This window comes from Lissotriton vulgaris, chromosome 8, assembly GCF_964263255.1.
Source record: "Lissotriton vulgaris chromosome 8, aLisVul1.2, whole genome shotgun sequence".
Lineage (NCBI taxonomy): Eukaryota > Metazoa > Chordata > Amphibia > Caudata > Salamandridae > Lissotriton > Lissotriton vulgaris.
Genome location: NC_141696.1, coordinates 1,177,873,967 through 1,177,889,640, shown reverse-complemented (window position 1 = coordinate 1,177,889,640; position 15,674 = coordinate 1,177,873,967). Strand labels below are relative to the sequence as shown.

The 15,674-nt window shown below is 45.9% G+C and overlaps 1 protein-coding gene across 1 annotated transcript in view; it reads right to left on the bottom strand.

Annotated features, from left to right (window-relative positions):
* Window positions 1–15,674, bottom strand: part of LOC147698454 (serine/threonine-protein kinase Nek5-like) — a 235,630-nt gene that overhangs the window by 143,053 nt on the left and 76,903 nt on the right. Inside the window, exon 6 of the mRNA XM_086936243.1 lies at window positions 1,784–1,885. Within this exon, the coding sequence (XP_086792369.1) occupies window positions 1,784–1,885 (102 nt within the window). The remainder of the gene's footprint in view (window positions 1–1,783; window positions 1,886–15,674) is intronic.

Below are 15,674 nucleotides of genomic sequence, written 5' to 3'. Positions count from 1 at the left end.
TGTCATGGCAAAGTGTAAGAATTTCCATTTGCCTTGACAGAGACACTGTTGCTAGGAGGAAAGGTTGTCTAGCACCCATGAAAACACTGTCAGAGAGAACGATCCAACATTCCTTTACTCGCGCATCAACATCTACAATGGTCAAAGCCATTTCTTCTTGGAGCACACTGATCTGGAGACTTTCTTAGACAACACTTTTGAACCATGGATGAATGACTCACACGGTAAACCAGGATAACCCACACACGGTCTCTGGGCATATCTGACTGCCTAGCTGGTGACAGCTATATATACGATGAGGAAACCCCTGCCTTCTGGAGTTACACTCAACATTAGGACAGTTTTTCCTAACCTCCCAGCAGCCCCAGCTTCTTTTATTGCAGATTACATGCTGGTAAAGTTGTGGTTTTCATGATGCTGTTGTAATGATGTTGATTCAGACTTAAGCTGGCAATGCGGCTGGGTATGTGTTTAGTCATGACATCATCTCAACCATTTTTTAGGATATCGTCTCAACAATTCGTTAGAATGTTTGATTTTTTCTCAAGTTTATTCATAATGGGACCATGCCAACTTCAGCTGATCATCCAATGGTCTCACTTAATCCATCAAATCCTATTTGCTACAGTGTGTTAACTCTGATGTTTTGACTTTGATAACCTTTCTCTTAACCTGTTGCAGGCACTGAACTTAATGTGTGAGGGTTTGGCTCAGAACTGACCGATATGTATGTTGTCCTCGACAGCTGCTACATTGTTGAGTGTTCAATGTCACGTTGTTTTCTCTTGACTGTCTGTTTATATTGTGTTAATTTCTTGCACCTGCCTACATGAGACTCCCAGTGTGTTAGTTTAGCCATTGTTTTGGTGGGTCTTTCCGACCGCGGCACTTGCTAGTCAATAACCCTTCAGTTAGGCACTTGACCTACTATTCTACATGTGAACCATATACTCTTAGATTGTTCTTGACAATTTGGCTTGTCCTCTATACTCTTCGTACTCTGTGGGTATTGTGGTTAGACTCCATGAGTCACTGTTCTCACTCACAGCATTGAGGTTACCCACCGTGATGCTTGATCAATACACGCCATTGCTCTAATTCATATCCAGCAATACCAAAGGCCTAAACCACCCAGTGAGGCGCAGGAAGATTTTTGATTACTGGCATTCACTTAAGGGAGACCTGGTTTCCCTCCATGAAACCAGGATTGGCTATATAGTGTTACTTTTTATCCGTAACGCTGGGTGTCTGACCTATTCTGTTCTGCAGCAATCTCTAAGAAGAATGTTTTGATCACCCTCATTTCTAGAAATTCCGAAACTAAGTATTTAACCCAAATCTGTGACTGTTTGACAATGTTCAGCATTCCGCCCATCATCTTTTTGTTTTGCTATAATTTTTTTAACATTGGCATGCCTATTACTAGAGTCATCTCAGCTCTTTATGAGCAAGAGAAAGGTGTTATTTTTGAGACTATCAACGTCTAAAGATATAAAACACAACAGAAAAGTGCAGGATGACTTACCAAGCCATATTCAAGAACTAAAAGACAAGTTAGAAGACGTGGGAAAACCCCTTGAAGTAGCCAATATGTTTCCTCAAAGTAGTATAGGAAAAAAAACAATAGCCTGATTAGAGGTTGGCTGACTAAATCACTGAGGCCGGAAACTGATTGGGCCAACCTTTCTAAATCATCTGTCATTTTAAAATACCATATGCATCACAGGATTACACCGAATTACCCCTGAAAATCATAATGAGTGAAAAACAGTATGCTTTATACCTGTAGAGGCTTTTCTTCTTTAAAGGGGCGGTTGGGAGCAGGCTCTTGCCCATTACCTCCTGGCTTCACAAGATATGTTTCTTCTACCTTTTTGGGAGTATCCTGTAAGATGCAAAAACACATTATCAGAATAATAAATGTTCCTGTTGTGGTAAAATTAAATCTATTGCTGAGCTTGCATGTTACATCGCATTGCAATTCTGACATCTGTATAATGCACAAAAATGTACACTAGCGGGTTTTAAATAAGCACTGCATTTTCTCAATAACTGGGGCACATACGACTTAACACCTGTCAGAATAAGCATTGTCTGCCTTAAAAATATGGTAAGTAGTCATGCATTAATTTTGTGAAAACATTGACAAAGCTTCCCTCTCAATACTGATGCAATATGTTCACAGTGACTTGTTTTAGTGATGATTCAGCACAACTGTTTTGAACTTTTCAGAAACATGACAAACTTGTAATGGACTGGCACGCTATTGTTGTACATCCTGCCTGATAGTGGTAGGCAGTGAGTTCTCTGCAAAAAATGCTTGTGCAAACCTTTTTGTTTCATCTCTTTAAGTACAGATTTTAAGGAAATACATCTTTTTGCTTTGTTTCCAAACTTATTTGGACTTGCTGGACATGGACATATGGTGTTTTCAGTTTTGCCAACATTAACTCCGTCAGCCTCGTGCTTAACACATAAACCATATTGTTTATTTTATTGGTATATTTGTAATTTTTACATGTCAGTTGTCCAGTCCACTCATGCAGGACACTGCCTAAAAGTCAAACCCTAATCTGAGCCAGCAGAGAAGATTCCTCCACTCACCTGTTGTGCAAGATCGGTGGCATGAGGTGGAATATAGGTTTGTTTTACTCCAAATTAAGATTTGAAATGCAAAAGGAAAAATAAACTAGTTTTTTAGAAATGTCAATGATGTGAACGTACGCAAGTTCGCTAATGAATTTGGTGGGTTATCTTATGCAAGAGCAAAAAGAACAACTGATGGACAGAATGCAGAACAATGTCATACATTCACTGCAGTGCAGACATCTGGGCCTAAATCCCTCATCAGCCAGGATAGCTTGACTCCAGTGGCATGGAGAGCACGGGACCCATGTCTGGTCATACCCGTCCCACTCGGGGTGACGAATGCAAAAAGAAGAATTGATGGACAGAATGCAGAACAATGTCATATATACACCCCAGTACAGAGATCTGGGCCTAACTCCATCGTTTTATTGCTCCCCATACCATTCCAGTTTGAACCTAGCTATTTGCAAATCAGTATTGACCCTACCCCAAATAGGAACAGTCCAGCCCAAACTGCCAGGCCAGGTCCTCTCTGGACTGGAAAGAAGCATCCTAGGACCAGTTTCGGGGTTTCACCCCTCATCAGCCAGGATAGCTTGACTCCAGTGGCATGAAGAGCACAGGACCCACGTCTGTACATACCCATCCCATTCGGGGTGACAAATGCAAAAACAACAACTGACGGACTGAATGCAGAACAATGTCATACATTCACCCCAGTACGGAGATATGGGCCTAAATCCATCATTGTTTTGCTCCCCATGCCATTCCAGTTTTAACCCACCCATATGCAAATTAGTCTTGAACCTGCACCCAAGGGGAACAGTCCAGCCCAAACTGCCAGGCCAGGTCCTCCCTGGACTGGAAACAAGCATCCAGGGAGAGTTTTCGGGGTTTCACACCTCATCAGCATAGGATACCTTGACTCCAGTGGCATGGAGAGCATGGGACCCACCTCTGGGCATACATGTCCCACTTGGGCTGACAAATTCAAAAAGAACAATTGATGGGCCGAATGCAGGACAATGTCATACATTCACCCCACTACAGAGATCTGGGCTTAAATCCATCTTTTTTTCTCCCCATGCCATTCTAGTTTGAACCCAGCCGTATGCAAATTGTAGGAAGGTGGCTACCTGACTATGGTTACCCCAGATTTTTTGCCTTGTGTTTAGCTGGTTTTCAACTTAGTTGGCCTGGTTCCCTGCTAATCAGGGCCCCAGGCTATCTGCTCTCTCTGTAAAATGGATTCCATGTACCCTAGGTGCATAACTAGATTGGCTTGGGTCACCTTATCAGACCCTACACAGAGCACTATAGGTGCCCAGGGCATAGGTGCATCCAAGGCCTACCAGGGGCTGCAGCATATCTTTTGCCACCCCTGGCTGGCTATCTAAAATTGACACAACTGGCTGATCACTCAGCTGGGGCAAGGTGGTGTAATCACCCCTTGCTTAGATATAATATACCTATATCTAAACCTATATCTGGACACATATAAACCTATCAGTCACTCCTATGGCAGGCCTTAACAATCCTGGAGGCAGAGTGCTTGGTTTTATGTGAGATGGTGCTCTAGCATGAGCTGAGCCTGTCTGCAGCTGTCGGGACCAATTCCCTAAGCTGTTCCGGGATAATGCCATACCATATAATATTAAGTGCCTTATAATCCTCGCGGTTATATAGCAACTTTGGTTTGGCTTTATCGAAACATGTCGTGTAAGGTGTCATACGATTTGGAATACTATCCTCTCGACAGTTCTGTCAACGGGGATAGCATTCCACCCCTCTAGAGGGAGAAGTCATGTTACTTTACTGAAACGCGGTTGATTTTTAAAAGGGCCTCAGATCCACAAAATGGATGCTTCTGCCACAGACACAAGTCTGACCTCCTGCTGCCGACCGAAACTCAGCAGAGGAGGCCTGGACAAAGGCTTTCCTGTCACAGGGAGGTGTTACACCACCCCAGACAGGAGATAGTGGATTGTAGCAGGGAGGTTTGAAAGAAACCAGACACTGCCTGGGGAGCACAAGGCTGCCCCTTGCATAATCCGGCCAAACCGGTTCTGGGGCACACCAGCCCCTGTCCCAGCGCGGCCTGGATCAAAGGAAAGGGGTGTATCCACCCCCTTCCTGGGTCCCACCCATAGGAGGGGACCTAGCAGGTAATCCAGCCCCCTAGATTGGTATAAGAATGGGAGCAGTGCCAACGCACTCAGATTATCCTGATGAAACATTTGAAACGAAACTCTGGACCCTTCGACATCCTACTCAACATAGAAGACTGAAGAATCTCCCTTGTGGTCAAGGAGTGACCACCCTGTGCAAACAGGCACCATCCAGCACCTCGACGTCTGCTTTGTTGCAGTTCCCGCCGGAACTCGAGCGACAGAGATCGACGAGATCAAGCTTGCCTACCTTCTTACAGCCCGATCCACAGTCCCTGCAGAGCTGAGACCCGTGGAGGCGACCGGAAGTGTGGGGCACGCCATTTTGAAAAGACCACGAGACGCTGACCGTGCAGCCCACGAGTGACCCTCGAAGCTGTACACCGGGGTTTGAGAAGCCCCAACCCTGAGCCACTCTTGCACCGAAGCTCACCCCTCCACACTCGACGAGTGCTGAGTGGGGCCCTTCTGCTTTCTTTGGCTCGACGCGTTGGCCCGGTCACTTGCCAGCTGGCTTGTGGCTTCTGTGCAGGCGAAAACCTAAATACGACTTGCGATTCTGGTTGCTCCAGACTTGCACCAGCTCCTCTGAAAAGGAGCACCCGCTCTGACCCTCCTGGTCCGAGTGAGAAGCAATCTTCCAGTCCTGCATGGATTGCTCTTGCCAAGTGTTGTTTGCTCCAATCTTGAAGCCTACTGCGCCGACGTTGAGAGCCTGCGTGGGACAGATCGTGACCTGCTCCTGGACATCGCAGATGCCCCATAGCCCACGTGACAGCGGAGAGACGCTCCTCGACAACCACCTGATTGCGCCCGACATTGCCTGGTTCCGTCCTGGTTCCACCCTGGTCACTGCTGAGTGACCCAGACTCTGTCCCCTCTGCTTTCAGGTACTTTTCTACTCTGATCCACCCTTGGATCACACCGGACACTACTCCTTCACATCGCCTGCAGCATCTTCAGCTTCAAGCACCAAGAACCTGCGTGACGAAACCCGACGCCACTTCGACCCTATGCACCCACTTCCTGTGGGTGAGGTAACATTGCAACGCCGGTGTTCCCACACTGGTACACACCTCTAGGGTCTGTGTCTAAAGTTTTGTCCATCTAGGTTCAGCGGAAGTATCCTAAAACTCTATCTGCGTAACTTTTACGCACCAATGACTTAACATTGGTGCATGCGTGTGCTTTAAGCGCTGCACCCGAATCCCGCGGGCTTTTCCCGACTTCAGCATTGCTTGTCCCGACTGCTCCCAGTGATTCCCTAGGCCCTAGGCCTAACGACTGTTCGATTGGTATCTCTTATACCACTTTCCTAATATATGGTTTGAGTGGCCACCCGCCCTCATCCATAATGTGCAACTTTGTATGTTATATTATGCTTTTGATTTACCGCTTGTGCCCCTTTGCTCATAAAGAGTACTGGGGATTATTTTAGAAATAAATACATATATTTTTATAATATATACTTGTGTGGTGTCCTTTCATTTGATATTCCAGGACTGTGATTGGTAAAACAGCTCGCTTAACACGACCTCTTGAGTTAAGCCTTTAAGGCTGCTTAGTCCATGCTACCCCTAGGATAGCTTGTCTAAAAAGGTTGACTTACAACCAGACACCCTAAGGGATTGTTTGGACTGATACAAGGTGGTTCCAGAATTGGAAACATCATATATCAGGCCAACTTCTCACATAAATCAGTTTTGTTTTTTTTAAAAACATTTTTATTGACTTTTCCAGTGCGAAAACATACAGCAAGCATGTCAGTATCGAGCAACACACCTATCCCCCGTCCCCACGCCCTTCCCTCCCATCACTTGGTCCAAGACATAGTCTCTTCTTTCCGATAGTTCATCCAAGTCCCTCACCCAAGTCCACACTGATACCAGCCCCAGCTCTCTCACCCATTTCCGTTCAATGGAGATCAGGAACCCAAGCCTCCTTATCAGCTCAAAGCCCTCCATCCAGGCCATGAAGTCGGCGCCATTTGCCCCACACCCTACCAAACTCCTTTGGGCACTCCCTCGCCTTATACGTGACTCTGTATAGGTCCATACCCCTCCTCCACTCCTCCAGTTGCGGTATGTCAGGTGTCCCCCATTTCCGGGCCACGTCTCTCTTGGCCACCTCGAAGGCCAGCACCAGGAAAATCAGCAGGGGGAGAGCCAAATCCACATCATTCGTCATTCCCAAGAGGGCAAGTTTGGGGTCTAAAGGTAGGGCAGTCTCTAGCACCTCTCCTAGCTCTTTCAGGACCGCCCCCCAAAAGATTTGAATTTTCGAGCATGACCAGACCGTGTGGTAGAAGTCCCCTCTGTCATGGCAACACCGTAAGCAGCACGGGTCAATCACTCTCCCAATCTTATGCAGGCGCACTCTATCAAAGAAGGTCCTATGAAGGATATTAAACTGGATCAGCCTTAGGCGAGATTTAACCGCCACCTCCCTCAGATGTATCAGGATCGCACCCCAATCTACCTCATCCATGTCCCCCACCTCCCGTTCCAATGTGGCCCTGAGGTTCCCAAGTCTATCTGGCCTATTATTCATTATGGTTTTATACGTTAGGGACACTGCCTTACCAGGGATCCGTTCCTGTAAAAGACGGCCCTCCAATGGAGCATACTCCGGGAGTGCCTCCGTCAAAGCCCTCTCCGCCCTCCAGGCATGTCGCAATTGCAAATACTTAAAATATTGTGTGCGGTGGAGCCCATAGTCCTGTTGCAGTGAGGGCAAGGACTGTAGCCCCCCTTTCTTTATCACATCTCCCAGAGTCGATATGCCAATGGCATCCCAGCTCTGGAACCCTTTCAATTTACTAAGCTCCTTCAACCAAGCGCATTTCCATAGTGGTGTTTGTTTAGTCGGTTTGCGTTCCCACCCTATCGCCTTTGTCGCCCTCGTCCATATCCCCAGTGTGAGTCTTGTGGCAGGCAGCAGTCTGGCCCTCCCCTTGCCTCCGTAAAGATAATGTATACATGTGTGGGTGTCTTTCTAGCGCATAGGTGGGGTGTGTGGCCGGGGCATGTATCCATTCATTTATGGAGACCAAATGTTCTGCCCAATAGTAAGCCTCTACGTCAGGCAGTGAAATCCCTCCATTATATTGGTGTCTCTGCAGGGTCGACAGCGCCACCCTGGGTTGCTTCCCCATCCATAAAAATGCCCTCAATTCCGCCTGGTTGTCCAGGAAGACCCGGCGATGTAGGGGAAAATATTCATTTTGGAAGGCATACAAGAATCTCGGGAGCGAAATCATTTTAAACATCGCTGCCTGGCCCAGCAGTGTCAGGGGGAGCAATTTCCATTGTGCCGCGTCCTCAGTAAAGTTACGCACTACTCGGTTAATATTCCCAGGTAGACAAATCCCTCTCTTGTCGTTTGTAACCTCTCAGGCAGCGTGGGCCACACCTCCCCCCTTGGGGATCGTAAAGAGTCGATTCATGTCAGTTGATCTGGTAGCCCGCTTTGGCCCCATAGCGATCCAGTTCCGAGAGCAGCGCAGGTATGGTAACATCCGGTTGTGTAATATACAGAAGGACGTCGTCAGCATATAGGGATAGTTTTTCTTCGGTCGCATCTGTCTGTCCTATTCGAAACCCTCTGATTCCCCCGTTCTGTCGGACTGCGCACGCCATCACCTCTATGGAGAGGGTGAACAACAAGGAAGACAGGGGGCATCCCTGTCTGGTACCCCGTCATACAGGGAAATCCCCAGACAGTGTCCCATTGACCAGAATTCTCGCCCTGGGGTCAGTATAGAGCAAACCGACCTTTTTCCTGTATTTGGGTCCAAAGCCAAAGCGTTCTAGGACCCCCTCTAGGAAGGGCCAGTGGACTGCGTCAAACGCCTTTTCGGCATCAAGGGATAGATACCAATGTGGGTCGTTTCTAGTGCTCACCTCCATTAACCAATTATGGGTTCTCCTGAGGTTGTATCTGGTCGCCTTTTCAAGGAGGAACCCCATTTGGTCGAGGTGCACCAGCCCTGAAATCACCCGCCTCAGGCCAATATCGTTGCGAAGAGCTTCGCCTCCACATTTAGGAGGGAAATGGGTCGATATGATGAACATACATCGGGCTGCTTACCCTCCTTGAAAATCGGAATGATCGTGGCTTGTCGGAGGTCCAGTGTGAACACTCCCTCCGCCTCAGCATCTACAAAAAGGCCCAATATGTGACGGGTCAGGAGATCCACCGTTTTTTTTAAAAATTCCACCGGGAAGCCATAAGGGCCAGGGGCTTTCCCCACCCGGAGCCTAACCATGGCCTCCCTAATTTCATCCACCGTTATGTCCGCCTCCAGGTCACGGTGGTCTGCCTCCTCCAGTACCGGGAGCTCGATATGTGCCATGTATTGCAGCGCGTCCTCTCTCGTCCCTAGGTCCCTTGCGTCATAGAAGGTCTCATAATAGCCTGCAAAAGTCTCCGCTATCTGTTCGTCTGCTCGGGCCATACCCCCTTTCACCTTTTCCACCCATCTCGCATCTCTCTCTTTCTTACTAAGCCATGCTAGCAATCTCTCGGATTTGTCACCCACATCGTACAGGCGGTGCAGAGTCGCCAGGGCCTGCGCCTTAGCCTCTCCTGTCACCAGGTGTTTGTATTGGGCTTGTACGTCCGATAGTCGTCTAAGCGTCCCCAGGTCTTTAGTGGTTAGATGCATATGCAAATCAGTCTTGACCCTGCACCCAATGATAACAGTCCAGCCCGAACTGCCAGGCCAGATCCTCCCTGGACTGGCAAAAAAGAGTCCTAGGACCGCTTTTGGGGTTTCACCCCTCATCAGCCAGGATACCTACTGGCATGGAGAGCATGGGACCCACGTCTGGGCATTAACTTCTCGCTCGGGCTGACAAATGCAAAAAGAACAAATGATGGGCTGAATGCAGAACAAGGTCATACATTCACCCCACTACAGAGATATAGGCCTAAATCCATGGTTTGTTTTCTCCCTATTCCATTCCAGTTTGAACCCAGCTGTATGTAAATCAGTCTTGACCCTGCGTCCAAGGTGAGCAGTCCAGCCTGAACTGCCGGGCCAGGTCCTCCCTGGACTGGAAACAAGAATCCCAGGACTGCTTGCGGGGTTTCACCCCTCATCAGCCAGGATTGCTTGACTGCAGTGGCTTAGACAGCACAGGGCCCACGTCTGGGCATACCCGTCCCACTCGGGCTGATAAATGCAAAATGAACAATCGATGGACAGAATGCAGAAGAATGTCATACATTCACCCCAGTACAGAGATCTCGGCGTAAATCCATCGTCGGGCAGGTTTCCATATCAATAGTAAAATCAGTAATGCCCAAAGCTGTTAACTGACTTATTGTGGTCCTCCCACTACCACCGATATCAGTGTTAGGAGTTGTCAGTCCTTGCGGCCCTGAGCAGGTTAGCGGGATTGAGGATGGTACACAAAGGCCCAGAGAACAGTGCCTGCCCTTCTAGCTCCTTACCTGATACTGTGCGAGTGCGCCTGTACCATTCCAGGGCTCCTGAAGTGGGATGGCAGCATCGGCAGTCCGCAGTCTTAGGTGGTGAAGAATCTCCTTCCCCGTCGGCCCAGATGCAGGGGGAGACTTGAATAGGCACTTGCAGCTGCAGCCCAGAACAGAACTCCGTCACGAGGGCTGCAGTGGCGTCATAAGCCGCCGGATTTCTTTGTTGGTGAGGGGACTCCCCTCGGCTGTTCTCAGAGTAGCTGCACCTCGGGTTGCAATTAACTAGGTGATTTTGAGCCACCTGGCTCACAGTGGCAGGGGTACTGCAAGTGGCAGTGCCTGGATCGCACAACTGAAAACAGTAGGAACACGAAGTCCTTGTTGTCCAAAGGACCTGAGGGAAAATCAGGGCCAAGCCAACAAGCTCTTGGAGTTCTTGGGTTGACTAGGTGAAGAGGGCAGGTTATTTCCTCCCTAACTGCATAGGTAGCAAGCAGCAGGCCAACACAGCAAATCACAATGCAAAGTGGCAGTCCCTCCGTAGAACACAGCACTCACCTTGTAGCTGGCCAATATAGCAGAGGAGAGGCAAAGTGGCAGTCTGTTCTGGTAATGTTGCTTCTCTTTGTTGCAGAGTCACCTCAGGAGCACAAATTGAACTAGTTTGGGGGTGCAAGTGGTCCAGTACTCATACCAAAATGTGTCTTTGAAGTGGGGGAGAAAACAAAAGGGGCCTTTGAACCTCACAAGGTCCCTGCCCTTCCTCCCCTGGTTTCAGACACACTACAGTGGTGTATGCAGCTCTTTGTGTGGGGACAGGCACAGCCCTATTCAGGTGCAGGTGTCAGCCCTTCCCTTCTAATCTAATGCAGGAAGGCCCATCAGCCGAGTGATGGCCATCAGGATACAAATGTCACACCGGAGCTCCCTTAGTGTGACTGTCTAGTGGGAATGCACAAAGCCCACCTGTAGCCCTGACCCAGACGTGTATTCAGAAACAGGCAGAGGCACAGGATAGTTAAAGTAAGAAAATGCCAACTTTCTAAAAGTGGCATTTTCAGACCTGTAATTTAAAAACCAACTTCACTAAAATATTTGTTGTGAGTTCATAGACACCAAACGACAGTTTTCTATCTGCTCCCAACGGGAAGTTACACGTTAAAAGATGTTTTAAGGCAAACCCTATGTTAACACATGTGATAGTTAGGCCTTGCAGTAGCCAAAAACGAATTAAGCAGTTTTCACTACCAGAGCATGAAAAAATATAAAGAACATGTCCTACCTTTTAAATACACTGCATCCTGCCCTTTGGGCTGCCTAGAGCATACCTTAGGGGTGAGTTATATATCATAAAAGGGAAGGTTTGGGCCTGGCAAGTAGGTTATCTTGCCTGGTTGAAATGGCACTTTAAAGCTGCACACACAGTCTCTGCAATGGCAGGCCAGAGTCATGTTTAAAGGGCTACTGAGTGAGTGGCACAATCTGTGCTGCAGGCCCACAAGTAGCATTTCATTTACAGGCCCTGAGCACGCATAGTACACTTTAATAGGGGCTTACAAGTAAATTAAATATGCCAATTGTGGATAGCCAATTTTAACATTTTTATGGCATATACACTTTAGCACTGGTCAGCAATGGTAAAGTGCCAATAATCCTAAAGCCAACAAAAAGAGGGTCAGAAAAATAGGAGGAGGAAGGCAAAAAGTCTGGGGATAACCCTACAGATTGAGCCAGGTCCAATAAGCAGTCTTCATAAGGAATTGTGGTATGTGCTGTCCAAACCAGCCATTCTACTCAAATATTTGTGTTTTGTGGGGGAGTGGGGGGTTTGCAGTCATATACCTGTGCATCTGGAAATATCCTGATAACGTCTTGTTGGATATACTACTCATCAGAGGCATTGCTGTGGGTGTGCATATACTTCTCCTCTAAATAGCAGTAGTGAAATACAAAACCAACCTCAACTGCGTCACTGTGACTAAAAGAGCTGACCACGTCCTCTACTGATGGGAAGATCCCGCTTTTAAAATTGTTCAGGTTTGGTTTGCTCACAGGACACCATGTATTTCTTTCCATTTTCAAACCCCTCTTTTCCAAACTCCCACCAAATCACAAACCACAAACCACAAAATCCTTGTGCCGATCCCTAACTCGAATCACACCATCTACTCAAGAAGATCTCCCCTCACCATGTCTCAGCCAATTGACTTCTCTGATAACATCAAAAACACTCTAGATGAATATAATACTATGGTTTATGAAATGTTAGACACCTCACTCCTCTTCAGCAGGCACACTAGCCACTGCAACCAAGCCAACCGTATTTCACTAACTGCCTCCAGGAGAAAAAGTGAAAACTCTGTCATGTTGAAAAATTCTTGTACATACACGTTGTACATAGTAAACACTAAGCTAAACAACCTAATTAAATCATACAAACTCACCATGAACTCTACCAAGTCAAACTTCCCCCAAGTTCAAAGTTCCAAATCTGACAACCTCTCCAGATCTCTATTTCAATTAATACATCACAGCACTTCCGTCCCCCTTTTTTTCAAAAAAGACTTCTGAGCCTAAACATTTAATGAATTCCTTCAGTTCTTAATTCACATAATCAGCTCTGCAAGATCATTTCAAATCAACTACCACTGTACACACACACCTCTACCACACAATACCAACAACACATGGGTTGCTTTGTCCCTCTTTGACACCAATGATCTCTGAGACCATCCAGGTTAACTAAACCATCAAATATTATTAGGACTTGCCTCCTGTTAGAATTATTTAAGATAACTTAAATTTTTTCACAGAATCCTGGTGCTCACTGATTAACAGCTCACTCTTCCGAGCAGTCGTCCAAGATTCCCTAAAAAGTGGGAAAATCACGCATATTAAAAAACTACCCTGGACTTCAAATCAGTCACAAGCTTTAGGCCAATTTCAAACCTTCCTTGGATAGGCAGAACTATAAAGAGGTGCCACTCCAAGCAACTGCTTGCCTATAAAAATAGAAAACATCTACTGACCAACTACTAATCCTGCTTCGTCTCTGGTTTTAGCTCTAAAACTACCTTAAAAACTTTTGGAAATTTTAATTATACCCTGAACAATGGAGATTCCAGCCTCCTTGTTCTCCTAGACCAGTTGACAGACTTTGACACAGTTGAACACAGTAGGCTTCTGCTTCCCTGGAGCACCACAAAAGCTTTTGCAGACTTTGTGGTGCTCCAGAGAATGCAGGTTGTGCACTTGTCGATGTCCTTTCTAACTGATAGACAGCAACTTGTGAAGACCAGCAAACTGACCGGGTACAGCTGCTCAGCAGAGTCCTTCAAGACTCCATACATGCCCCTACTGTTTTAACCTGTTTCTAGACCACTTTACTTTGGTCCTCGAAGGGTCCGGTGTATTCGTTCGTCAGTATGCATCTGGACCAATCCAAAACTGCATGCATCCTAATCTCACAGAAACATTTTCAACCATTATCTACTTGATCAACTAAAAGAAGAGGTTTTGGATCCATCTTGACCACCTCTGTTATGACACTGGAATTCACCCTCAAATCTCCTCTTTCTATTATCACATACATAAACAAGTCTGTCAGGTTAGCCAAATTACACTTTATCCACCTTAAAAAAAGTTAAAATAATTCTTGTGCACGCAATAATGCTATCCATCGAACTTAGAAATGTCATACTCATCAGCATCCCGAATTAATCTGCGACTTTCATCAAGGCAGCTATTCACTCCACATCTTGTCTTGTGTACTCTACTGGGAAATTCAGCTTCAATCACATTGCATCCATCTCTCAAGGTAAGAATAACATTTCATTTGAAGTTAAATTCTTAGCTCACAAAGCCACTTACTGAACCACCCTGTTATCCCAGCAGTCTACTCACCATCACTGGGAATCAAAAGTCAAAACACAGTACACCTTAAAACACAGAGGATCAAAACCTTGCAAGTTCTTAAACAAACTTTCTTTTGAGCGACCATTTCTTTTAGGAACTATCACACAGTTAACATTTACACTGCATCCATCTAGTAGCATTTAGGAAAGGAATATAAACACATATCTCTCACATCCACCTGAACGCCTCTGGCATGGATCTCTCGCATCTATCCTCTGAGACTACCTACACTTCCAATGTTTGTTTACCCCATTGTTATACCCTCCTTTAGTACCATGCTTTTGTATTTCACTGGTTAAATGTAAATCCCCCTAATACATCAAATCTCAAATAAAAGATTAGCCTTTTGCTGACCGCACAGAGAACAGAGATTATTGCATCTGCCATGAAGAACACTTGCAAGGACAAACAGTGACTGGACTTTTGGCTGTGATCATCAGTGGAGGTGGAGAAAATGCATTTCCACTTGTATCTATGGATTGGTGCTCAATGTGTTTTTGCCTGCAACATTGGTTACTTCCGGTGCACAGAAGGGTCTAGTCCTGGACATTTATTCATTGGATCCCTATAAAACCAGGACTTTTGTGGCAGCAAATGAGTGGACTGTGTTTCAGATGAAAACTAGTCAGTTTTGGAACCATTCCTTGGTGCTATTTGTATAGTTTTGGTACCATATGTATCAAGCCTTTTTTCCCTTTGCAAACGGGCGGATTCTCAGAATCGGCCCGTTTGTGAATTGGAAAAAGTCTTTTGGGATGTATCATCCCAAAAGTCCATCACAAAATAGAGAATTGCAAAATTTGCTATTCTCTATTTTGCAAATGCAATTAAGGAATTAAATGTAATTTAAATGTAATTCTGAAAGCACCAGAAATGTGCTATTTGGCCTTAAGGAATTGCAAATTACCACCATTTGCGATTTAAATAAAGCAGTTTTTTAATTTTTTTAAACTGCCACATGTCGCACATACATGCTCTTCGGACATGTATGTGCGCAAAATGCGCACACATGCATATTTCAGGGGTGCAACAGGGTGTCCTTTTGGCACCTTTGCAACTTTAACATTGCATTCTCAATTTGGGATTCTCTAATTGGTAATCACAAATTGACAATGTCTTCCCAGCCATTCCTATGGGCCTCCTGGCCCATAGGAATGAATGGGATGGTATTCCTTATTTGTGAATCTCAATTTGCGATTCTCAAATAAGGAATATGTAGGATTCGCAATTTTTTTTGCAAATCCTACATATATTGCATTTTGCGATTCTCTAATTGGGAGTCACTAAAAATCTCAAAACTCTTTTATTATACATATGGCCCTTAATCCCCAACTTACAACGTGCTAGGGGGCACATTTGCACTGTGGTGCAGGGAGGGGGCGGACACATTGTACCCAACCACGTAAATGATAAATGTGATGAGTGATAATTTTAAAGTAATTAGGCCAATGTTGACACTACTGCAGTATTACAGCTGCACTACCTATGAACACGAATCATTATGTAACTTGATTTTGCATTTTGCACTCAATTTAATTGTATTAATAAAAAATATATTTG